We start from the raw sequence: 27,377 nt of genomic DNA on the forward strand, positions 1-27,377 counted from the left end.
TTACTGTGTACAGTAGTGTTATGATTGAGGTGTTGTATTGCACTGTGCATGATATGAGTATGTAGGTGTTTCTTTATTGTTAGTGGTGGAGTGTCTGGAGGCGGAATGATGTTGAGTAGAGGCTTGAGTGTGTTTGAAGGAGTAATTTTTTTTTTTAATTCAACTTTGAATGTCGTTGTATATCCTATATGAGTGTTCTTCATTCACCTGGTAGTGGCTGTCCATGTTGCAGTGTCTGTCACTGGCTCTGCTCAGCTCCTTAACCCTGAGGTCATTATTTAGGACCACAACCAAAGTCTTCTTAGGTCAACCTCTTGGTGCGGTTCTCTCCACATGCACACTCATAAATGTTTTCACCCAATTTTCATCCCCCCACTCTCCCCATTTACCTCAGCATCCCCTTTTGCATTATATTGCCAATGCCATCAATTCCCAGTCAGTTTCACAGCTATTCATTTGTAATTCTGCCATTTGCAATTCTGTCTTTCATGGAAGCATTAAAGTACACATCCATGTGGCCATCCTTATCTTGTGTCCATAGACCTATACATGTCCTCTCCCCATACTATCCAAGTTTCACTGCTATAAAGCACTACACTTCTCACACATGCAGCATATGAGGTGCTACCCAAAAGTTCCCAAAATTTGAAAGTAGGGCGGAAACCGCTTGTCGTATGGTGTGTTGATGGTAGGTGGCAGTGCATGCACTCTTTGTTTGTTAGTGTGTCAAGTGGCGTTGTGCAGGTTGGGTGCATTTGCTGCATGTGTGTATGTGTGTTATTTTTTGTTGTGTTCAGGTTAGTTTGCTAAGTTCTTGATCTCATAAATGGAGGATGTGAAAGAGCAACGTGTATGCATCAAGTTTTGTGTAAAGCTCGAGAAGAATGCGGCAAGAACTTATAAAATGTTCAGACAAGCATTTGGTGACAATGCTTTTGGGGTGACACAAACCTACGACTTGTTTAAGCATTTTAAAAATGGACGAACGTCAACAGATGACGATGCACATTCTCGTCACCCTTTCACCAGTTCATCTTCTAACAGTGTGGCCAAAGTTCATGCAACCATCCTCGAAGATTGCAGGAGGACAAATGTTTGTGACATTTTTTAACCCGCTGACTCCCGTTGATGTGTATTTACGACCAAACATTTTGTCAATGTGACTCCTTTTGATGTATATAAACGTGCTGCAGTTGCAAGGTCCTTCAATTGCACATTTTTCAAATTTCGTGCATGATTTTTGGTACGTATACACGGGACATCTTCCTCTACCAGATGCCAGGCAGGGACAATGCCTTACCCCGCATGACCTCCCCTCCCCCCACACACCCTTGTCTCGGCAACTCACCTGTTACCAGTGATTTGGCCAGTAAAGACATGTCGCGCCATAGTACGAAATTCAAGGCCAGAATGATTCCTCAATCGATGACAATGTGGAGGACAAAGTTTACGTAGCATTAGAGGAAGAAACAGTCAGAAATGATGATCAGGTAATGTCGTCAAAAAAGGTGAGGTATGTTGATATGTTTGGTGCGTGAAACAATGCTTATATCGCCTATATTGCTGTGTGAAAACCAATATACTCTTGTACTACATATAAATTCGTACCAAATAAATAAATAAATACCGTTTATGAGTGGTGTGGAATAGTTACCCCTCCCATAGAACTTGTTTTCTCTGGAGCCAGCATCATAGAAAGCACAGTAAGGTAAGGGGTACTGTTACCTGTATCCGGTATTTTAAACCTCAGGTGAGCGATTTCTCTATGAATTTTTGATGTTTCTCACCAAAAGTGGAGGTTTGAGCCACAAAATTTTTTTTCCAAAATCTGTCGGGATTGGTGGGAGGGGTCAGTTGTGGAAAATCGGTCGGGACGGGGCGGGTTAACCGGACGTATGGAACATGCCAATGCATTTGGTGTGGCGACCTTGACGAGGCGAATTACTGCCAAGTTTGTCCCGAGGTGAATCGCTGCCAAGTTTGTCCCGAGGTGAATTGCCGCCAGTTTATCCCGAGGCTCCTGGCTGATGAGCAAAAACAGCATCGCGTGGAGACCTGCACTGAGCTCCAAGAAATGACCAGAAATGACCCTAACTTACTCTTAAGTGCCATTACTAGAGATGAAAGCTTGATTTACAGGTACAGCACGGTAACCAAACAACATTCATCACAGCGGAAGAGCCCAGCATTGCCCTGACCAAAGAAGGCAAGTCAGCTCAAGAGCAATGTGGATATAATGCTCATCACTTTAGACACGGAGGGCATTGTTCACAAGGAGTTCATTCCTCAAGGACAGACCGTCAGTGCAGAGTTATACTGTGACGTTTTGAGACAGCTCTTAAAGGACATGAGGTAAAAACGTCCAGACAGGTGGTGCACAGACTTATGGGTGCTTCACCATGACAGTGCACCTGTGAACACAGCAATTTCCGGCATTAAAAGAAAGAAAGAAAGAAAAAAGCCAGTTGTCCCCCACCCTATGTACTCACTAGATTTGCCCCCATGTGATTTTTTCCCTTTTCCAAAAATGAAAATCCATCTGAAAGGACTAAGATTTGACACCATTGAGGAGATCCAGGAGGAATCACTGAAGATCCTGAGCAAACTAATGCTCAAGGACTTCCAGAATGCATTACGAGTGTGTGAGAAATGTTGGGATCGATGTCTGTACGCTTAAGGAGACTACTTTGAAGGGGATGATGGTGATTAGGACATGGCGTAAGTTTTTTTTTTTCCTTCTTTAGTCAGATTCCGGGAACTTGTGGGTTGCACCTTGTACAGCTTTACTTCAGTGGAGAGAGAGAATTCCCTCATTGTCTAGAGAAGTAACAGTTGTCTGCTTTTTCCATTTACTCCTAATCACCCCTCCCCCTCGTATAGATCATATCACCCAGATATCAGAATTCCTCTACACTTTCCAAAGACACATCTACCAAGTCTCTCTTGACAAGCCTAGCCCTCTCCTTGTTTACCTGTACACACAGGACACTCAAAACTTTCCACATCATGTAGCCTACGTTTGATATCACAACACTTCCTGTGTACCCAGTTGTTGCAAGCATTACTTAAAACTTAACATGCTTCCAACACCCGTACAGTGCATGACATCTTACATTCCGCCACCGCAGTGTCATCATCCACTTGAGTGAGTATCACATTCGTTTTATCCACATTTGCATTATAACTCCACTATGTCTATTTATCTTTGAAATCTCTCTGTAGCCTCCTCTCATTCTCTGTAGTCAGTACCAAGTCATCAGCATACAGCAGCTCCCAAGGAAAGAATGCGTTTGGTTATTTGGAGGGGTGCTAGATGAAATTCAAATATAGTACAGTACTTTTAAACCCTCGCAGTTAAAAGAATTTGGGTAGCATTTTGGTTGGTACTGAGGAGGTAAGATGGGATATTTTGGGAAAACTGGGAAGCCTGGTTGGAGTTGCCAATGAAATACACATTTTGTTGGTGAAAAAGTTATATCTTCTACATGGTTTTAGTTTACAAATATGAGACATCTCATGCAATAAGGACAAGGTAACCAAGAGTGTGGTATGAGATAATATCACATAAAGATTGGGCAGTAGATGCTGAAGTGTCTGGTTAGATAATGTAGAGTTTGGATATTGCCTGTATTGTTTGTTGCAAGGCTTGGTGGATGGGTTTGGGAGAGTGTGTAAGAAACGGAATCTAAAGGTGAATGTAGGGAAGAGTAAAGTGATGGTCTTTGAGAGAGGTGAATGTACAGTGAGGTTGGATGGTGAGGAAATGGAAAATGTGAGTACGTTTAAGTACTTGGGGAGTGTGATGAGTAAGGATGGAAGTTTGGAGGGTAAAGTGCTTGAAAAGGTATGGCAAGGAAGAAAGGTTGCTGGTTCCTTGAAAACAGTGATAAGAAACAGGGAAGTGAGCATTGAAGTGAAAAAGTTACTATGTGACAGTATTGTGATACCAACTCTAATGTATGGAAGTGAAGCTTGGACGTTGTTGGAAGGACACAAGTCAAGAGTGAGAGCAGTGGAAATGAGTTATTTAAGAGGAGCCTGTGGAGTCACAAGGAGAGACAGACTGACAAATGAGGATATAAAGGAGCGTTGTGGTGTGGATGTGGATGTGATAGGAAGTGTTATTAGGAACACACTGAGGTGGTTTGGCCATGTGGAGAGGATGGAGGGTGAGAGACTGATGAGGAGAGTGTACTGTATGTGAGTGAGGTGGAGGGGGGGAGAGGGAGGGGGAGGCCAAGGATGAGATGGAGGGATGGAGTGGAGAGGTATATGAGAGAGGGGGGTATGAGTTGGGAGCAGGGCGGTGAAATGGAAGGGGACAGGGAGACGTGGAGGTGATTTGTTTGTGGCCACTCCGAATGGGATTAAGGCATCTGGCAAATGATCGATAGATAGATAGATAGTGTGTTGAGGATACTGTTTTAAGTTTGTGGAGAGGAGTGGAAGTTGCAAGGCATGATGAATCAGTGATAATTTGTGTAAGAAATGAAATCTGAAGTGAATGCAGCAAGGATTAAAGTTGCAGTCGTTGAAAGAAGTGAAGTTATAGAATGCACAATGAGAATGAATGACCAGAAAATGGAGAACTTCAGTGCATTCAGAAATATAGATTGTATGATGAGCAGTGATGGGAGATCAGTGGGTGTATAGTTTTGTTTCACTGAAAGGCTTACAGTGCTAGAAAGGGTAGAGCAGCGAAGGATGGTTGCAGGTACACTGAGGGTAATGTTAGGGGATAGGGAAGTGATCATGGAAGTAGAGGAGTTTTTGTATGACAGTATTGTGGTCCCCACTCTAATGTATGGAAGTGAAGCTTAGACTTTGTCAGAATGGTACAAGTCGGGAGCAAGAGGAGTAGAAATGAGTTGCGGGAGAGGAGAGTGTGAGGTTGCATGGACAGATAGAAAGGCAAATGAGGACATTAAGGAGTGTTTTGGTGTTGATATGGATGTCTTAGAATGTGGTAAGAGAAGTACCTTGAGATAGTTTGGTGTTATGGAGAGAATGGAGAAGGAGAGATTGACTTGGAGCATGTATGAGAGTGAAGTGGAGGGGGAGAGGGGGAGGAGTCCTAGCTCGAGGTGAAGAGATTAGGTGGAAAAGCATGTGGATTAAATTGGTGTGAGTTGAAGAGAAGTCAGCCTGATGGCAGAGAATAGGGCAGTACAGCAGCAACACTTTAACCCATGCTTTATGTTTGTTTCTTCATTATTATTATTATTTTTTTTTTAATTTCCTTGTAGTAAACTGTCGTAGCCTCGAGATTGACTCAAGTCGAGAGTGACGTAACCTGGGATCTTACTGTTTAAGTGGTGTAGTTGTTGCAACAGTGTTGTCACAGTGCTGTTGACTGTAGTACAATATGTGTATTTTGTAGTTGTATATGAGAATTTGGTCCAGTGCGTCATGTGTGTAATGAAACAACAGTTCTGGTTGTATCATGCAATGTACTGTATAGTTAGAAATTATAGGACACATTACTGTATAATAATGGCCACTTATGAATTATTTAATGCATGACAACTTTGCTTGAGAACAGTAATATATATCTGGATCAGTTCCCTGTATTTATGGAAGATTCATATGTTCACTAGTTCCACCTACCACTTCAGGTCATCTTCAGAGAAGTGAATAAAACTTTCACTTCAAGTTCATATCACATACTCTGCTGTTGTCAGAGCTACCAGCCTAAGTGATACAGGTACACATATGAGATTTTTTCTTGGTCATTGTTCCACTTGACCTTGAAGTCTCCATACATTTTGATTAGCTCTGCATACATACATGCTGTTTAGTTACTGTGGTGTCCATCTCTTGCACTAATTAATTAAGTATGGTACATTGTACATTAATGGTATTGCAAAGGAACAGTATATACATTATACAGTTATCTCTACAGCCAAAGAGTTTATCCTCAAAATAATTTATAACAGACTTAAGTGGAGAATATGTACAAGACGATGATAAACAAGTTGGGTATGAAGCATATTATCATCATGATAATGATTTTCTTAATCCCTTAATCATAATGTTATTAATATTGCCTTAACTGTGTACCTGCCACACCAAGACAGACTATACTTAGTTGTGATAAAACTTTCAGATTATTGTCTTTTGTACCCCATGTGGAGATATTAAACTAAATACATAGTCCTTTGTCTAGGTACCCATTCAGTGTAATCTCCGTAACAAAGATCCATATAGACCTGCCCCTTTGGAAGTCATGTGAACATTGGGGGTACACAGGCTTGCTAATACCTGTAGTAGCCATTGTCTGTAGCAGTGCAGTCTTGTGCTGCACAGTATTGCAGTACTTCCATAGGTACCATTCCTACATAATTTAGTTTAAGTGTGCAATGTAAGTGGTACGGAAAGCCTTGGTATCAACTGCGTATTTGTTGTTAGCATGGCATTCATAGATACCGGCATCAGCCTGTGTTGCTGGGTCGATTTCCATCTTGCTCTTGAGGTGGTTGCCACTCTTCCATTCATGCAGCTGTTGAAAGAAAAATATTGTACCATACATGTAAAGCTGTTGCGAAGTTTACAGTTGATAATACAGTATTAATTAACCAGCATCAGTCGGTATTTTCCAGACAGCTCTGTACAGTGTCATAATTTAAGGTCTGATATGAGTTTCTGAATCATAGTACTGCATCTTACACAGTACAGTAAATGTTGTTTGCAGATATTGGTAATTCTAAGAGAAAATTACAGGTTTTACTGGGACAAAAAAAAAAAAAAATTGTCTTGCTTTTCAAGATACCTGTAAGGAAGAGATTTACCCCTCTCAGCAACAACTTCCTCCATTCAGTGGGATTGGGGAGGTGCATCTCAGACCTATGCTAGCAGAGGCTAGGGTATCCATTAAATGTCCTAAAAGTAGAGAAACGTCACTCTGGGTTTCAAATGAAATGTCTGCAAACTTTCTGGTGTACGGATGATTCCTGCTAAGTAGCATCATCCCTGGGTGAGGATTGTCATGACATGAAAGAGCACTTTTTGTATGGCTTTTGTGCTCACACGCCACTGTGGGGAGGAAGAGAAACATTATTCTTTGGGCAGGGCAGCAAAGAAACAGGTGGTCTTCATTTCTCAGTGTTGTTGCTGCTGTTGTTGCAACCCTAGACTCACCTGGACATGAACCCAGAGGCTTCAGGGTATAGCCACCTCAACTGATTGCTCCTAGAGGTCTCCTTTTTTTTTTTTTTTTTTTTTTTTTTTTTTTTTTTTGAGGTTATGTCGAAGGATTGCCTGAATTGTGGAAGTGTGGTACATGAGGTGAACGTGTTGTGGTGTGAGGGGCTGCACTGCAATGTGAGCATAGTGGATTGAGAGGTGTATTGTTCTTCTGTCTTTCCTTCCTTCATTCTTTCCTCTTTCTTCTGTATACAAGTGACTCTACACTGAGTGACTAGCCAAATGGTTTCCCGTACACCAGGAAGTCATTTACTACGCTGGGTGGCAACCATATAACCAAATTATGGCACCCGTTGGTGTAGGGGATAATTAAGGCTCTCCAATTGGATTGAGCCGGTGCGGGTTAATATCCAAGGGGTGGTTGGGGTTTATTGCACACGTAATGCCATTCAGGGATGAGTGAGGCTGGTCACTCTCATCTTAAATGTCGGGACCAACTTGCCTAGCCCTGCGTTGCTATGCTTCTCATGAGGCGACATAGGATTGGATGATAGATGGATGGATGGTTGGGGTTTACAGCTCAATGCCACTCAGGGATGAGTGAGGTTGGTCACTCTCGTCTTAAATATTAGGACCAACTTGCCTAGCCTGGGGCTCCTATGTGCGTCATTGGATAACACTGGATTAAATGATGAATGAATGAATGAAAAATTGTTATTATTGTAGGGAAGAATGGTGACTGCACTGCAGTCTGGTAAGATGTACTATTCTTGTGTGTCTTTGGATAGGGTAGTTTCTGAGTGGTGGATGTCTGATGGTATGTGAAGGATGCTGTTTAGCTAAAGGTGTTGGATGGCTATGGTGGCTATGTGTTTATGTATGTGTTTGTGAAATGTAGTGTTAGGTAGATGAGGAGGGATGTTACTGAGGTAAACTACGTATCATTGGGCAGTTTATTTGTTTTTTGTTTCTTTGGGGAGAGGGATGATGCAGCTTAAAATTACAGGGGTGGAATGGCACTTGAGCTGAAGCAGTGAACTGTGTGCCTCTCATATTTGTACAATCCATGATTGAAAGTATTTTTGTAGCCTGATGGAAGTCATCTATATCTGTAGTTTCAGTTATCATGATATTGTTCTTAAGTCTTTGTTATGTGTTTTTTTAGCTTATCCATGTTTGTGTTGATTGCGTTTAGGACCCAGTGTGGGCTAGTGTAATTCATTGTTTTAATGATGTGATTTTAGATAGATTGGAGGTTTCATTTTCTTCTTCTAAGGTAGTGCCTGTAGCTAAGTGTCTTCAGATTTTGAGATGTCATTGCCTGTGGGCATTGTTGGTTAACCCCTTAACCGCGTGGCGTCACTTTCATGACGCATGGGAGCAAGGGATCATACTGCGGGGCGTCACTTTTGCGATTCTGTGTTATTTTGAATTCGCCCGGGCTTTCAAGTGGTAGCTTGTATCATCTATCAGTACTGCCAATGTCCAACACTAGTCAGCACTCCTAATCTCATCTGTACTCCCATCCATTGTTGACAATTTAGCCATTTCTCCCCCTTCTTGACTCCCCTCCCTACCTTCCCTCCATTACCCCCTCCTCTCGCCTGCCTGGCCGTGCTACACTAAGTAAATCTTCCCTGGAATTTTCCACTGATTTCACCCATTGAAATAAGCCCTATGCCCTATTCTTATACCAAGTAATATATACCAAAAAGAAATAAGGTAAGTGAGAGTGCCATACACCTGGAATTGGCTAATTATCACCTGACAACACCTCACGTACACTCATTCGCTAATTTTCACTGTTTATTTCCCCTTGAAATATGCCGTATAATCTATTCTCGTACTAAAAATATATATAAGGAGGGAAGGGAGAAGCCTAAGTGATATTTACATTCACCTGGAACTACCTAATTTATAATGTATTGTCTAGATTTCCTGCCAATCATTTCACTGCTATATATTAGCAGCTTTCACGAGGCTGACGTTTGCAGTACTGTAATGCATTTCCCTAGGTAGGCCACCCCGGCCCACCCTTATCAGTTCACTGTCATCTTCCAAGGTGAAGGTACATCAGTTCGCTCCTGCTAACTTTGGCCGCTTTTTAGCCCCATGCAAAGAGCCCTGTGACCTTTACCCCCTACTAAACCTCATGTGGAAAGAGGTAAAGGGCTGACAGTTGAAAGAGAGTGACTATGATCTTTCTGTTGAGTAAAACAGTGCAAGTGGAATTGTAAATAATGTGTAAATAATGTGTAAACAGCAAGTGAAAACAATGAATATAAATATAAGTGAACAGTGGAAGATGGTTTTATAAGTTACTTCAAGTGACAGTGCATAACACAGTGTAAATAAAATAGAAATGTTAACAACGTAAATAAAATAGAGAACGTAAATAGAAATGTAAATGAGTAGTATTATAAGAATACGAGTATATATACTAGGAGTAATGAAAGTGAAAGTTTCACTGTAGCATGTATGAATACTATGAGTTATGAGAGTGAAGGTGAAAGTGACATTCACTCTCAATGCTAGTATACAGGACGAGAAAGTGAATGCTACGTATTTTACTGAAAGAAATTGAATGCCTACAGTGACAATAAACTACTATTACTGAAGGAAACTTATGGATAAAGACTGTAGATATATATAAGTGTTATATAGTAATAGAAATATAAACTGTGAGTGTTTTTATGAATAATAAATGACAACACCAGCGGCGAACTAGCGCAAGTGGGAAGGTCATACGCCCTCATAATTTTCATTGGTTTCACAGAGTTTTTTTTTTTTTGGAATATGGATTCCAAACTATTTGAGAATCATAGAATAGTGTTTCTAGTGATAATATCAGGCTGTGGTAATCATATTACGGGTTGTCGGGAAGTGTAAAGTGGAGACTTCGTTACCCAACTTCAGAGGTCCCCACAAGTCCTACGGTACTCAACGAAGGCTCAACAAACACCCCAGGAGAAAGCTGAAGGTATTTGCCATAAGCTTATGTGATTTTAATATTCTAGGACTAATAACTGATTTTTGGCAAATATTTTTAGAGAGTCTGTCGGAGTGCGAATATGCCCGCGGGTGCCGCAAGAAAAAGCGAAACAAGCCCGCGGTTAAAGGGTTAAAGAGGAAAACTTGAGGGTGTGTTTGAGATTTTTGTCTATGGAGTGAAGAGGGTAATGGTGGATTTGGTTGGTGAGGCAATCACTCTGTACAAAGCCACTGTTATAATGAGTGTAGGTTCATTTTGAGTTGGGCTGCTGCTTGTTAGGTTTGGAAGTGCCATGAAGCTATGGCTGAGTCATTGGCATAGACAGTACCCTTACTGAAGGAGGAGGACATGACAAGTTGTGGAGGAAAATGTTAAAAAGTAAGGGTGATAGGACAGAGCATTGTAGGACAACAGAGAAATATATTTTTGGCCAGGATATCCTGTTTTTCTCTTTTTGTTGATTGGAGCCTGTTCTTTTTCCCTCTCCTTTTGTTCTTTGGGGCAGGTTTTTTCTCTTCTTTTGTACCCAGGATACCTACCATCCAACTTTGGGAACTCTCTTCATGAATGTCTCCAATGAACAAACATAACACACTTTGGGAACTCTCTTCATGAATGTCTCCAATGAACAAACATAACACATGTGTGTTATGTTTGTTCATTGGAGACATTCATGAAGAGAGTTCCCAAAGTTGGATGGTAGGTATCCTGGGTGAAGCTGTAGAGCCCTTAGCCCTGTTATCCAAGTAGAGAGAGATGGAGGATCTGCTTCACCACACCTTTTTTGTGAGAGTGGTATCAGTGGGAGAGTATGGTTGTACTGTAGTTGGTTTTCGTATGAAATTTAGTTGGGTTTCCTTCATTTGTCATAGTAGTCATAATAATAATGAAATAATAGTAATAATAATTAATTTTGTTTTGTTTGTAAAGGCCCCAACATGCATGCGTACATCGGCCTTGTTTCATCATTGTCATATTTGATGCTTTGCATCCTCCTGTGAACCCTTTGATGGGATGGTTGTGACAAGAACTGCTGCCAAGCTGGTTTGTTCTCATACAAATCTCAAAGTCAGTCTCATGCTTCTTTCTTTTTTTTTTTTTTCTATCTCTTTATTGTTTTAATCATTCATACCATGTAGCAGCCTTGCCCTTGTGACGTTATCCTCAGTCTTGCTTAATCTGTACTGTGCCGGGGAAAAAAAAAAAGACTGATGCCTCTCTATGCTGGCTGATTTTGGATTTTCTTCTTTCTGGCTAAATGGGCTTTATACATCAATATAAGATCCCTGGCACTAATAAAAGTACTCATTAAAGCCATATAGTTGGTTGAATTGAGTCAGGTTGGTGCCACTCTACCTCTGAAATCTTCGAGGTTACTGAGAGAACAGACTGGGTGTGAGCTTGTGAACTGATTTTGGATATTTTTTCTGGCTAAGTGGGCTTAATAATTAACATCAATATAAGATCAGTGATACTAATAAAAGTAATCGCTAAAGCCAGAAAGTTAGTTAAATCAAGTCAGATTGGTGCCACTCTACCTCTGAAATCTTCGAGGTTACTGAGAGAGCAGAGCATCTGTGAGCTTGTGAACCAATTTTGGATTTTTTCTGTGGGTAAATGGGCTTAATACATCAGTATAGGATCCCGGGCATTAATATAAGTAATCACCAAAGTCAGAAAGTAGGTTGAATTGAGTCAGGTTGGTGCCACTTGATCTCTGAAATCATTAAGGCTACAGACAGAGCAGAGCAGTTGTGAGCCTGCTAATACTCGCTTGCCTCCCATGATCCTAAACCAGTGTTGTAAGTGTAACGGAGAAATGTCTGAAGTTAGCGTCATATGATATTACCTTCCATTTAACCTCAGTTGCTTGCAATGACTTCTCAGTGCTGCAGGACATAGATCTACGTCACCGACATTTTTGAAGGGGACATAGATCTACGTCACTAGTGTAATACGGGTTAAAAAGACTTCTTTCATACCCTTTTGCTGTACATTCTCTGAGTTGGGTAGAATCCAGAGAGAGGAACAGGAATCATAAAAGTAGGTGAAGTATCAGTAGTGAACACCTAGTGAAAGTGACCATACACCCTTTCACTCATCAGCCTAGCCGTAAAAGTCTAAGCTGTGCCTCACAGACAGAAGCCACACACTGTATTATATTTGGTGGAAAGAAAAAAAACATGTGCTTCTCCACAGATCCTTCATCCATGTCGTTATTTCCCTCTCCAGCTTCCATACGTCACTTTTTTAAGACATTAAATTGTCATGTTAAGCCAGCTTCTTATCTATCCATGAATCCTTCCACCCACATTTTGCTCACTCACACATTCATTTCTCAACCCTAAGTATTTCCATTATCTCCTGTAACCATGCCATGTAAGCATAAAGTCGTCTTCTGTCTGACCAGGAGACAACCTTATTCCACATCTTTTATATATTCATTGGCTGCCTTGGATGGCAGCTCGCACAGGAAAAGAAAAAGTTCTGCTTCATACCCAAGGCCGCAGATAAGGTTTGGTAACAGCAAAACCTATCTATCAATCTATTGCCAGACGCCTCAATCCTGTTTGGGGTGGCCGCAAACAAATCGCCTCCAAGTTGCTCTGTCCCCCGCCATTTCACTGCCCTGCTTCCAACTCACACCCCCCTCTCTCATATACCTCTCCACCCCATCCCTCCATCTCATCCTTGGCCTCCCCCTCCCTCTTCCCCCCTCCACCTCACTCACATACACTCTCTTTGTCAGTCTTTCACCCTCCATCCTCTCCACATGGCCAAACCACCTCAGTGTGTTCCTCATAACGCTTCCTATCACATCCACATCCACACCACAACGCTCCTTTATATCCTCACTTGTCAGCCTGTCTCTCCATGTGACTCCACAGGCTCCTCTTAAATAACTCATTTCCACTGCTCTCACTCTTGACTTGTGTCCTAAGGCATTTAAAAAAAAAAACTTGCCCATCTCTTGTTGGTGGCATACTTGCAGTGGCAACATGGCACGCAATACAGTTGTTAATCTACTCGCAAATATTCGAAGATATGAACTGTTTTAAGAATCTTCTATTGAGTTATTTTTTTCAATAATAACTGCAAAATCCTGTACTGTATTAAAGTACTAAGGCTTCAAAAATGAACAAAACAGTAATTTACTTGAAATATTTCACTTGATGCAACACTGGTACTTGTACAGTAATCAGTTTTCACTTGGTTTCATAATATTTTCGGTTGATTTGTACATGCAGTATATGACTTCAAGCATTAGTTAATTTTTGTTTACTGAATCTGTCTCTGTTTGTTGTCAGATGCCTTAATCTCATAAGGCAGGGCTGTTCAACTGGCGGCCCCTGGGCCAAATCCAGCCCTTGAATCGTTTTTCATTGGCCCTTTGACAGGCTTGGAAGCATTCAAATAAACAAATAAACATAAAACAGAAAGTATTGCATTTCTTTTTATTTATGTGCTTAGCAGAAAATGTAAAAGCAAACTTTATATGATTTTTTCATTTCTTTCTATAATTATATAAGTGTTTAGATGGAGGAGAAAATGGAGCTAAAATATATGTATGGCCCTTCTATCAGTTTGAGTTTCATAATCCGGCCCTACTCCTGAAGTACTTGAATAGCCCTGCCTTAAAGGATGGCCACAAACGAATTCTCTCCACATTGTTCTGTCCTCTGCCATTTGGCTGTCCTCCTCTCAACTTACCCCCCTCCCACATATATCTTCATTCCATTGCAACATCTCATCCATGACCTCCGCCATCCTTCTCTCCCCCTTAACCTCAGTCACACAAACTCATCTAATCAATCTCTAATTCACCATCCTCTCCTTATGGCCCAACTGTCTCAAAGTATTTCTCTTAACACTTTCAGTCACATTAATATCAGCACCACAATACTCCTTTACTTCCTCATTTGACTGTCTGTCTCTCCATGTGACTCAAGATGCTTCTCTCTGACAACTCATTTCCATTGCTGTCACTCTTGATTTGCATCCTTCCAACTGGGTCCAAGCTTCACTGACACACAATACAATGGGGATCACAGTAGTGTCATGCTGCAACTTATTAAACTTCAGTGCTCACTTCCTTATTCCTTATCACTGCTTTCAGTGAACCATCAATCTTACTACCTTGTGGTACCCTTTCAAGCAGTTCCTCCTCTAGTTCAATCAACTCAACACATTACCTAGGTACCTAAGTACTTGAATACACTCACATTCTCCATTTCTTCATCATCCAGTCTCACTGTGCATTCTGTGACATCATTTCTCTCAGTGACCATAACTTTACCATTATCTACATTAACTTGTAGTTTTTGCCTTCTACAAACACTCCCGGACTCATTTTACTAAGTATACAGCTGACATTCATCTTCACCTAACAGCACAGTATCATCAGCAAACAACAGCACAGGAAGTTTGCACACCCTACCGTTCCCTTATTAGAGACACCCCAACATCCACTGCCCTACCTAGTATACCAGTATGTGTTATAACTCCATCCATATAAGAACTTTTGCTAACTTTTTAAATTATGAAAAAACTCGTGGAACCAATGAAGTTCATAAGTAGGATAGCAACTGTATCACTGTTTTTGACATCGGTGGGTGTTGTAAAACTGATATATTTATGCATGGCCTTGGACTTAAAAAATGTAAACATAAGCTTAAGTCTCCTTTCTTGTCCAACCCAGGCATTGCATGCAGTTTATACAGTATATTCCTTATCAGTCCCATTTCCACCTGTCTCACTCTTGATTCCAAACACTTTTCATACCAGTGCCTTGCACCCATACATTATTGTAGTTACTCACACACACACTAATGCAGTCCTCTTACAATCTTAATGTGAAGTTCTCCTTCCTTATAAAGGAGTTCATAGTACCAGCCACGTTTCTACGTCAAGTTACTGTACTTTCCTCTTTTCATGTTTCTCTCTCACTGTATTGTAGAAGAAAAGTACTTAAAATTTTTCATTGCATTTGGTACCAAGTATTTATAGAAACATCAAAGTGTACATAGCTTTCTCTCTCAGCAGTCATCACTTCCCTTGTATCAACATTAACTAAAGGTGTTGTCACACACAGACATTCACAAAGTGTGAAAAAGTCTCCAAAGATCCCATTTACTGTTACCAAGTAGCACAGAATTAATACATCATGTTTGACTTAGTCATTTCTTAACCAGTCATCACCACCATTACTCATGTTCATATCTCTTATTTTGAGCTGTCTTGCTCAAAAATCCATGTTTTTTTGCACGTAGTTTTCAGTAGCATAAATGCTCTAGTTTTCTTAACATGTCTGTAATCCTGCCTTTGTCACTTTATCATGCTGCTTCTTGATCCAAAAATCATAAATATCATATTGTTTTCTCACTTGTTATCTGGTGGGCTTATATTCTTTGAACACCAGTCAGGGTGATGTCATGTGTTACGTGTGGAGTGTCATACACATAGGTTTAAATATGCAAGAGGCAGCAAATATTTTTTAATTATTTATCATGTAATACCACTAGGCGTATAAGTCAGTTACCTCTCCTTAAAGATTCTTTATAATTTGGGACTGGCAGTTATCTCTACAAGATCTTTTTATAGTGCCTTTTTATGGCCAGTTTTGTATTTAAGTTTACAACACATTACATAAAATTGCTTGCTGAAGTTCCATTGTTACCTGTAAAGCTGGTTTCCAGTTTCCACAAGTTTACAGTACCACTTGTGTGGAAATTCATGGTATTTTGAGACACATATCTGACTTATAACAAGGACTGCCCCTACCAACTCTCATGCTTTCTCCACTGTGTGTGGTATTGCATATACAGTGTTTGGCTCCATAGAAAGTTCTTTTTCTTTTCCAGTACCCTCTCATCTTCCACATCTTGGCATGTTGTTCGTATAATTTTAATCTAAACTGTTGTGACATACTGTACACATATACTGTGATTCATTAGACACTCTGTATGTGGCCTCAAAGCTTGAGAACTATGTCAAAGAAAATTCTTTAAAATAAGAACAAACAAGAAGCAGTGAATTTTAAAAATAATCAGAAATTCATGAAGCTAGTTATGTGAAGGCATGTCATTTGATGTCAGATAATACCATACTTTATGTTGCCAGTGGGAATTGCCCATACGTGTCTCCTCAAATTCCGTCTTTTATGTCTGTTGTTGACGGTGTAATTTAGACAGCTTTGTTTAATGATCCATTGATGTGTGCTAGCTACTTCTTTGATTTGCACATTCTTTTACCTGTGGTATGTTTAATTTATATCTTACAAGAAAGTTAGTTGGGCAGTTTTAATGCAGTCCATTTTTATGTGATCGGTATATACTGCATTTAGATAATCTGGCCTGAGCAGTGTTTGATGCCAAGCCATTATAGTAGCATTATGAATTTATGTATAGCCTGGTGTAATTGAAAGTACTGTACTATATTGCATCAGAGACATTCTTGCACTGCGGCATGATTTTTTTTTTTTTTCCTTCAAACTTTTTATTAAGCAGTAATATGTGAAATACTTCAACTGAGTTGTACTGTTAGCTATCATACCTGCATGTATCTGTGGGCGTAGAGTTCTACTCCGTCCTTGAACCAAGTTATCTGAGGGAGAGGTGAACCTCGAGCCACACACAAGAACACAATCTTGTGGCCCAGCACATACTGGTAGTTGAAATGAGATGACTTTGTAATCTTTGCACCCTGAAATAATGCAAACAAAGTCTGTATTATCTTTCTGAACCTTGGCATACTGTTTAGTTCATTCTGTTTGCTGCTATCGCATGACCAACGGACATTTCTCCTGAATGACAAAATAATCAGAAGAAATCAGAATAAAAGCTGATTGTATAATTTGTGTGGGAAGAATTTAGCCGAGATAATTTTCAGGCCTTTACCTAACATCTACTGAATCCTGAGTGTGTCCGTTGTCTGGGAAAGTGTTATTATGCCTGCTCTAACCATTGGATATAAACCTGCACGGGCCCAATCCGATTGGAGCACCTTAATTACCCACTAAACCACCAGGCACCATAATTTGGCTATATGGTTACCAATCAGTGTACAGTAGAACTGGAGTTAAATGCCTAATATGTTAACGTGGTGTGCCACGTGTCTGGAAACTGTTTATCTAGGGTCTTGTAACCCATTATCATAAAGCTATTGTGTTGACCTTATCTCTAGCCTGGCCTTCACTTTCCCTCTTAAAACCATATTTGACACAACTTTCCATCTTATATGTTTTAAAGAAATACCCTACCATACATAGGAAAAACAGATAATAAGCTAGTCTCGTTTATAGAATTTAAAGCTACAGATAATGACTTAAACTTGACAGATGATGTGGACTGGTGTGGTGATGATGAGAGGGGAGGGGAGATCCAAGACTTGAGGAGTTGAGGCTGGAACAGTCTTTTGATTCTTCAACAAAAGTGATAGGAGGTAGTTTAGAACCCTCAGTCACTGAAGTTGTCATCTGAGGAGTCATGTGACAGTGTTTGGTACATCACATGTTGCTTGTGGGGATGGGGTGTGTGGAGCAAGGTGTGATAGTGGCAAATGGTACGGCATAAAGCGATAGGCTGCTGAAGCTGGCTGTTAATTCTGCAGTAAAGCTCAGTCTTTACTCATGCCACGGGTTGCTCCATCCCACTGTTAAGGTCCTTGAAGCAGTCGATGTTGTACATGTTCAGCTTCATATCTTTCATCTTTTTGGTGAGTTTGAGGAATCTGCTCAGCTTCTGCTGGGTCAGCATGTGTGATGTTGATGTTGCTGGCTGTTACATATCCTTAGTTCCCTGGGGTGCCTTTTCCAAATAGTCTACCACAGATAAGTTTCTTGACTGTCATTTCTAGCCCTAGCTCAAGTCTTCACCTGTCAGCAAAATCTTCTCCTGCATGTGCATTGGCAACTTCAGTGGCAGCATAGAATGCATCAAGGATGGGAGTCAGAGATACTATGGGGTAAATATGCAGTAAATGGAAGTGCACAGGCAACTTAGTGGCAGGAAATACATCAAGGATGGGAGTCAGAGATACTTTGGGGTAAACATGTGGTAGGGAATTTTGCCACCCATGCTTGATCATCTTGTCTGTAACATCGTCCCAGGAGTAGACAATATACTTTAGGGTGTTCCTGATGCTGAAGTGGTGCCAGAGTGCTTGAATTAGTTTCTCTTTATTGGACATCTTTCCACCTGTATCATTACCAGGTTGATCTCGACACTCCCCCGATCTTTTTTCTCCAAGCCCTCCAGTACCCCCACCCCCAAGCTCCATTCCCCATCTGTCACCTTGAAGAGCTGTTCCGATTTTTTTTTTTTATATAGAGCTCGTTGGAACAAGAAATGATCCCTTGGGCAAGTAGCTGGATTGTAGATGTGGTTTAGATCTAGTATTTGGTGGCAGGAATGGGACTTCACCGGATGAATGGCAGTCAACAAAGTACACCAGATGACTAGGACAATTACCATATTCAGTTTAAGGACCACATTGAAGACAAGGTTTTTCCTTTTGCACTGGGTCTTAGTTGTTGGCACAAAGATGTCGTCAGGTAATCGCATGATAACAATAGCTGTAGCCAATCCAAATGCATTGTGGTCCCAGTGGATATGCAGCTGCTGCTGGTTCACCCCCACAAGTGTCCTAGGACAGGTGAAGTGATATACCATTGGAGCTTTATCTGGCAGTCACCAGTGGCATTTATGGCGTACAGTTGATTGAGACATTCCGTACTTGCTTTGTAGCTGGACATCCTCATTTCCTCCTGTGTAAGGTTGGTGGAGGAAGGCTGTCTTTTCTAAATATTAAGCTTGTCTTATTCATTTTGAAAATTAGTTGCTTTCTCTTATCACCATTCATAGCACAAGAGGAAGGGAGGCTGTTGCTTCAGCATCCACACTTGCTGCCTCACCGTGTAGGCATCCATAGTGAAACCCACGTTTTCACAAATATCTACCGAACCATCCCTTTCTAGTATGGAATGGCATGAATTTTCCATCTGAATGATTCTGGATACTTTTGCAGAAGTATCCTTGATCTTATTGCATTTAATGGTGATGTCAACAGGCACTGGCAGTTTATGTTTGGACTGGGCACAATCAAACTTCATTAGAATTTTCTGATTTCAACAGCACATTATCTGTCATAACACTTCTGGCCTGATTATTTGCCTGATTATTTCACTGGTATGAAAGACATAATGCTTGCTTTACTTTCGAGCAGTTTTTCCTCACTGAACTCATTGTGGGCTCATCGACACCAGAAGCACAAGCCATGTACTTGGCCTTTCCATGGTTGTCTGTACAGTACACCATAACATCTGCTTTTTTGTGACCGAGGTCAAAGTGCAGGTCCTATTACTGCCTGCAGGTCAGGACATGCAACCAAATGTTGTAGCACCTGATCACTGATCACATGAGATTTTCTGTGTGGTGAGGCCCTGCACAAGATGTCCCACTTGCTTGGGATGACTGAAGAGAGTTAGTGTGATACACAGTGGGAGGGGCTTGTGTGCAGCAATGTTACTGTACTTTCATGGGATTTTAAAAACACTTGGAGGTTTTCTGCCAAGATTAATTAGCACACATGGGGATGGCACCTTGTAAATAAAAAATGGCTTATGACTGGGTCAGCTCTGTATCTGAAAGATGAATATCTCTGGACTGCATACAGTATCTTGTGGGGTGACTTTAATTTAGTTAAAAAAAAAAAAAGAAAAAAAAAAAAAAAAAAAAACAGTCATAGAGGGATAGTAGTAGCTGTTGACCAGACCTGTCCATAATGCTGTGGTGTGGCATGGAGTATGGTTCTAATCAGTTGATTATTCTCTGAGATTGCCTGGTGTAAAAAATTGGGACTTTTCTGGATATTTTGGATGTCGCCAAATTATCCATGGAGAGCCAGAGCCACCAAACTTGGTGGACCTGTAGACTGTGATGACCTAAGGTGACATAAACAAGATCAGTGACCTTGACCTCAAGGTTCTTTTATAACTCGGCTTGTAATAGGCAGTGGCTGTGGGAAGCGTTTCTCTATCAAAATTGTCCTTGGACATTTTTATGGTGTTCTAGTTATTATCATTATTATTGTTTATATTTTTTTCTTGATTTTTTTCCCCCTGTACATGCATGCTTGAGGAAAGGGAGAGTAGACAGATAACATAGTAGGTTGGTGTATCCAGCATCCGTAGCTGGATTGACTTTTTTTTTTTTTTTTTTTTTTTTTTTTTTTGAGAACTTAGAATGGAAGTTAATTAGAGGCAGTAAAGACGTACCAGATGATAATTGTATACAGCAACACAGATTACATGTTGCTGAAATAATGTGTGGTTGAGAAAAAAAAACATGTATTATATGCTAAGGAGGAGTGTGTGGAAGTTGAAAAAAGAGTTCCAGTGAGGGGAGCTTTTAATGCAGAGATGTGTAGTTGGATGACAGTATACTGTGCCACAACTGGTGTTGGTGATTAGCAGTATGTTTCTGTACATTTTGCTTTGTTTTTTGTTGGCCTGAAGAAAGCTTTTGATTAGGTACATATAAAGGTTGTACAGGGATCAGTGAGGAAGTTGGATTTTGAAGAGTGGATTGTTGTAGTAGCTATCAGGCACAGTTACCCAAACAAGAGTGAATGATGGCCTTTGTGATGAATATTGATGGATTGACAGTGTGCATCACACATATGTTGTGAACCCTTTGCTGTTTGTGATGCTGCTTGAGGTACTATTGAGGGACTTTTGAACTTTTCTCCTTGGATATTATTGTGTGCTGATAGCTTTTGTGTTACTTTGCTGAAAATGGGAGGAAAGCCATAGGTTTAGAAGTTAGAGAGAAGGAATGGAATCCAAGGGGCTGATAGTTAATGTTGGATGAAATGAAGATGATGAATACTTGAATGGGTGATAGTGTGATTTTTGTGGAAGATATAAGGCCAAATGCTGTGTGTTGCCTGGTTTTTGGGAGTAATTTGTTTCTGTGTAGTGTTTGAGGCAAAAGTTACAAATTTAGTACAGCGACTTGATAGATGTGTTTAGAGTTTGTAGAAGATTTCTGTTTTTTTTTTTTTTTTTTTTTTTTTATGCGAGGAAGAAGGAACCAAAGGCTGTGGCCCGCAGTAACAGTTCCTTCCAAGAGAAAAACAAAATACAATAGAGAGCCAAATTCAAGATCCGATCATTTTGAGATGCCTGGACACACTGCGTTTGAAAGACTGGAGATCATAGGCAGCAGGAAATACAGACAGAGGGAGACAGTTCCAGAGCTGACCTGTTGCATAAATGAAAGACTGGGAGTAACGGTTAACTCTTGCATTAGAGAGTTGGACAGAAAAGGGATGAGAGTTTGCTGCCAGACGGTTGCTACGCGCCCGTCGTAGAGGTGGAGGAATGCAAGCAGACAGTTCAGAGGAGCAGTGACCATTAAAGTAGCGATAGAAAAGAGATAAAGATGCAACAGTGCGGCGAAGAGGCAGAGGTTGAAGGGAGTCAGTAAGAGGAGGAGAGTTAATGAGACGAAAAGCCTTTGACTCCACCCTATTGAGAAGAGCTGTATGTGGGGAGCCTCCCCACACATGAGAGTTGTACTCCACACAGGGGCGGATAAAACCTCTGTATAGAGTCAACAATTGTGCAGGGGTAAAGAAAGAGCGGAGTCGGCTTAGCACACCCAATCTCTTGGAAGCAGATTTTACAAGAGATGTAATATGATCTTTCCAAGATAAGTCCTGAGTAAATGAAACCCCAAGCATGTTCAAGGATGATGTAGGATTAAGCTGAACATTATCAAACATCAATGGGTATACCTGTGGAAGATTTTGTCGGGTTGATAGGTGTAAGAACTGAGTCTTAGATGCATTAAAGACAACCATATTGTTTTGACCCCAGTCAGCGATACGAGCCAAGTCAGACATTAGGTGTGCCATAGCCTCATCCCTTGTTTCTTGAAGTAACTGTTGAGATGGGCGTTGCGGGAACCGAATGGAAAGGTGAAGGGTGGAGTCATCAGCATATGAGTGGATAGGGTTAGATGTACAGCTTAGAAGATCATTGATGAATAAAAGGAAGAGAGTTGGTGATAGGACAGAGCCCTGAGGAACACCACTGTTGATAGATCTAGGAGAAGAACGATGGCCGTCTACAACAGCGGCTATAGAACGACCAGAAAGGAAGCTAGCGATGAAGGCACAGATAGAAGGATAGAAACCGTAGGAGGGCAGTTTGGAAATTAAAGATTTATGCCAGACTCGATCGAAAGCCTTTGAGATGTCAAGTGCAATGGCAAAGCTTTCGCCAAAGTCCCAAAAGGAGGATGACCAGGAGTCTGAAAGGTAGGTGAGAAGATCACCAGTGGAGCGTCCCTGACGGAACCCATACTGACGATCGGAAAGAAGGTTGTGATAGGAAAGATGCCTTAAAATTTTTCTATTAAGAATTGACTCGAAAACTTTTGAAATACAGGACGTTAAAGCAATTGGACGATAGTTGGAGGGTTGGGAGTGGTCACCCTTCTTTGGGACTGGCTGAATGAGAGCAAACTTCCAGCAAGAAGGAAAGGTACAAGTTGACAGACAAAGGCGAAAGAGTTTGCCTAGGCAGGGTGTAAGCACAGAAGCACAGTTCTTGAGAACAACAGGAGGGACCCCATCAGGCCCATATGCCTTGTTAGTACTGAGGCCAGTGATGGCAGAAAATACATCAACTGAAGAAATTTTAATGTCAGCCATGAGGAAGTCAGAGGGGGAAGTGATGGAGGAACAGCACCGGAATCGTCTAAGGTGGAATTGGAGGAGAAAGTCTGTGCGAAGAGATCTGCTTTATCAGTAGAAGAAATAGCTACAGAACCATCAGAGTAGAAAAGAGGAGGGAAGGATGATGAGGTAAAGTTGTTAGAAAGATTTTTGGCAAGGTGCCAGAAGGAGCGGGAAGAATTCGAGTTGGAGAGTTGAGAGCATTTAGTATGGATGAAATTATTTTTAGTAGAGCGAAGAACAGACTTAGCACGATTCCAGGCAGAAACGTAAAGATGATGTGATTCAGGGGTGGGTTGGCTCCAGTACCTTTTGTAGGCCCTCTCCTTGTTGCGGACAGCATTAGAACAAGCGTGATTAAACCAAGGCTTTCTTGCGTTAGTCAAAGGATATGAGAAAGGAATGTATGCTTCCATGCCCGAGAGAATAACCTCCGTAATGCGCGAGGCACACTCAGATGGCTCCCGGCCATGGAAGCAATAATCATTCCAGGGAAAATCAAAGAAGTACTGCCTGAGGGCCTCCCAGTTCGCGGCTCCAAAATGCCACAGACGACGTTTCCCTGGAGGGTCCACAGGCCGTACCGGAGTGATAGGACAGGTTAAGGTAATAAGGTTGTGATCGGAGGAGCCCAACGGAGAGAAAAGATTAACAGAGTAAGCAGAAGGATTAGTTGTGAGGAAGAGGTCAAGTATGTTGGAGCTCTCTCCAAGGCGGTCAGGGATTCGGGTAGGGTGCTGTACAAGCTGCTCTAGGTCATTAAGGATAGAAAAGATGTAGGCTTGTTCACCAGGTGGATCCGTGAAAGGAGAGGAGAGCCAAAGGTGGTGGTGAACATTGAAATCTCCAAGAATGGAGATTTCAGAGAAAGGAGAAATGGACAGAATGTGTTCCATCGTAGAAGTAAGATAGTCGAAGAATTTTTGATAGTCAGTAGAATTAGGGGATAAGTAAACAGCACAGATATATTTAGTCAGAGAATGACAGGAAAGCCGAAGCCAGAGTGTGGAGAATTCAGAAGAATCAAGTTCAGGAACACGAGAGCAAGATAAGTCGTTGCATATGTATACACAACAGCCACCTTTGGCTTTGAAATGAGTATAGAGAAAGTAGGAGGATACAGAAAAGGGTTTGCTGTCGGTTGCCTCAGACAGCTGAGTCTCCGTCAGAAAAAGAAGGTGAGGTTTAGAGGAGGAGAGGTGGTGCTCAACAGAGCGAAAGTTAGATGAAAGGCCGCGAATGTTGCAGAAATGAAGAAGAAGAGAGTCAGACAGTGGTTCCAGGCACCTCGAGTCGTCACCGGGATCTAGTCTTTGTTGTGGTGGTACCTGAAACTTGCATCTTTGCTAAGGTTGGAAGTGGATAGAAGAAGTTTAGCAAACTTTTACTTTTTGACATCGAAGGGACTCTTCCTTCACAAAAAAGGAAACTTATATACTGTGAGTTTCAGTGGAGCTTGTGCAGTAAATGAAGAGAATGTCCTTAGATTTGAGTGTACAGAGATGAGGATGGCTGTATGGATGTGCAGTGCTTCGCTGAGCAACAGCTGCATGTGACCAGCCAAGAGGTTGGTTATGTGATATGTAAGGGTAGAATTAGGATATGGAGAGAATGAAGAATAAATGTTCGGTGAAGAGGTCTAGGAGTGTGACGAGGGGGTTTGAGTACCAAGAGTTAGATCAGAGGAGGTGCTGCATCATGACCTTATGGTGAGGTCTAGGAGTGTGATGAGGAGGTTTAAGTACCAAGAGTTAGATCAGAGGAGGTGCTGCATCATGACCTTATGATTAGGATATTAAATATACAAGCTGCCCATTTTTGCTTCATGGAGAGCTATCATCATGTGAAGAAAACTAGTGTAGTTTTTTTTTTTAATGAATCTGTGTTGTTGAGTGAAGACGAAGGGGAGCTGCAGGGCTTGGTGGATGAGTTTGAGAGAGTGTGTAAGAAACGGAACCTAAAGGTGAATGTAGGGAAGAGTAAAGTGATGGTCTTTGAGAGAGGTGAAGTTAGTGAATGTACAGCGAGGTTGGATGGTGAGGAATTGGAAAATGTGAGTACATTTAAGTACTTGGGTAGTGTGATGAGTAAGGATGGAGGTTTGGAGGGTGAAGTGCTTGAAAGGGTACAGCAGGGAAGAAAGGTTGCTGGTTCTTTGAAAGCAGTGATAAGAAACAGGGAAGTGAGCATGGAAGTGAAAAAGTTACTACATGACAGTATTGTGATACCAACTCTAACGTACGGAAGTGAAGCTTGGACATTGTTGGAAGGACACAAGAGTGAGAGCAGTGGAAATGAGTTATTTAAGAGGAGCCTGTGGAGTCACGTGGAGAGACAGGCTGACGAATGAGGATATAAAGGAGCGTTGTGGTGTGGATGTGGATGTGATAGGAAGCGTTATGAGGAACACACTGAGGTGGTTTGGCCATGTGGAGTGGATGGAGGGTGAAAGACTGACGAAGAGAGTGTATGTGAGTGAGGTGGAGGGGGGAAGAGGGAGGGGGAGGCCGAGGATGAGATGGAGGGATGGGGTGGGGAGGTATATGAGAGAGGGGGGTTTGAGTTGGGAGCAGGGCAGTGAAATGGCGGGGGACAGGGCGACTTGGAGGCGATTTGTTTGTGGCCACCCCAAACGGGATTGAGGCGTCTGGCAATAGATAGATAGATAGATAGAATCTGGCTGTGGGCATATGTGTATCAGCCCTTTCCCCAAAACCCAACAGTCATCTCACAAACCATACGCAGTACGGTACCTCCACGTGTCACCACTTTAGTGTTAACACCCACCATTCATATTGACTGCATGATAGAGCCGTCTCATACAGGACTTGTGTACTATACTGGTATTTGTGGGGGGAGGGGAGATAGGTCTGATGGTAGGTCAGCAAAGTGTACTTAAGTGAAAATCAGATCCTTAAACTGTTCCGTGCCCCAGCAGGTAAACATATACAGTAGAACCTCGGTCCTCGAACACAATCCATTCTGGAAGGCTGTTCCAGGACCGAATTGGTCGATGACCGAACTAATTTTCCCCATAAGAAATAATGTAAATCATTTTAATCCGTTCCAAGACCCCAGATGCTTACCTATTTAAGTTTCAGCACTGGTACCAGTGCTTTCCTTTACGAGGTGACTGTATATTTCTCTTGCCTTTTCACAAATTATATACTCATTAACACTGTCTCCTGCTAACTGTTTCTCATTTATGAAGATAAGCAATATTTTTTCCACTTCTTCAATTATTTTCCACACTACTTTCCTCTTTTCACTGCCAGTAGCCATACTGGATGAACTTGCTTTCTTTGGAGCCATTATTAGGGGCTAATACTGCACTGAATCAAGAAAAATGTGAAGCAAAGCAGGACGACCATGTTGACAAACAACAAAGGTGGACGCGTGACTGTCGGTCGGCCAGCTTCCCTTCGTTTGGCTACGTTCAGGTTGGTCGAGGTCCGATATTTTGGTCGACCTCTGGAGCAAAAATTTCTTGAATTGTTTGGTCGAGGTCCGATTTGTTCAACATGTGAGACGTTCGAGGACCGAGGTTCCACTGTACAAGGTGATAAATGAGTGGAATGAACAGAATGTAGATCCAGTTTTATATCGTGGGAGAAGTGTGTCAGTTTGATGGCTACTTTAGATTAAGAACAAAGCCAGTCATATCTTACTATGAACTGTGAAATGTGAGGCTTACCTTTGGATTGGTGTAATACTCCTTAGCTTCAACTGATGGATAAGTTCCTGTGATGGGCTTGAAGTCCTTGCGACCCTTGTAGCGTCCTGATAGTGCACCCCTCTTGCCTGTGCCGATGGTCTGTGTCCCAACCAACATCCCCACCATGGCCACCAATAGTACTGTCCTCAGCCATGTTGCATTCTCTTGCATCTTGGTGTTACCTTATTGGTGAATGAGAGGGAAGAATTAAGTAAAACAGTAACAACCAAGTCCATTAAGGTGCGAGGTCTGAGACTTTTCTGCTGTAGTGGAGAACATTTAAATATTGCCGACTGACCCATACTCTTTATAGCATTATATATGTGATTAGGAATCACAAAATAAAATTGCCTGGGAATAACTATTATAACATGATAACATACCTAAGTGCACGTGCCATTGAAAAGGTTATCCAGTCCTCAAGTTATATGCTTCTCTGCATTCATTACTACTTTCTGTCCTTCATTCCACCACCTGTTACCAACTCTGCCTACCAAGTTAGAAGTGCTGTATCATAGACACTTGTTCAAACTGTGCATTCCATATGAGAAATTATCAATTCCTGATTGTCCTGTATTGCCTGTCAGTATGTTTGTCTGTTGGTTTTATGTGTTATTGAACCCCTTTCCCCAGAAAACACGCACGCACGCAGGCACCCACTCACACACGGATGCACCCAAGCACGCACGCACGCACGCGTGCACACACACACACACACACACACACACACACACACACACACACACACACACACACACACACACACACACACGGACTGAAGGGAAT

General features: G+C 41.6%; 2 protein-coding genes across 2 annotated transcripts in view; one reads left to right on the plus strand and one right to left on the minus strand.

The window, feature by feature from the left end:
* The window catches only part of Plod (procollagen lysyl hydroxylase), a 403,871-nt gene that overhangs the window by 36,880 nt on the left and 339,614 nt on the right, over positions 1-27,377 (plus strand). The window lies entirely within an intron of this gene.
* Positions 5,707-26,762, minus strand: LOC145416445 (immunoglobulin domain-containing protein oig-4-like). Its single transcript, XM_080285398.1, has 3 exons — positions 26,571-26,762; positions 16,688-16,837; positions 5,707-6,499 (listed from the first exon to the last, which is right to left on the minus strand). The coding sequence occupies exons 1-3, from the start codon at positions 26,760-26,762 to the stop codon at positions 6,344-6,346; spliced, it is 498 nt and encodes a 165-aa protein (XP_080141524.1). The 3' UTR covers positions 5,707-6,343.

This window comes from Coenobita brevimanus, chromosome 106 (assembly GCF_032717465.1).
Source record: "Coenobita brevimanus isolate Jiangsu-jjx chromosome 106, ASM3271746v2, whole genome shotgun sequence".
Taxonomy (NCBI): domain Eukaryota; kingdom Metazoa; phylum Arthropoda; class Malacostraca; order Decapoda; family Coenobitidae; genus Coenobita; species Coenobita brevimanus.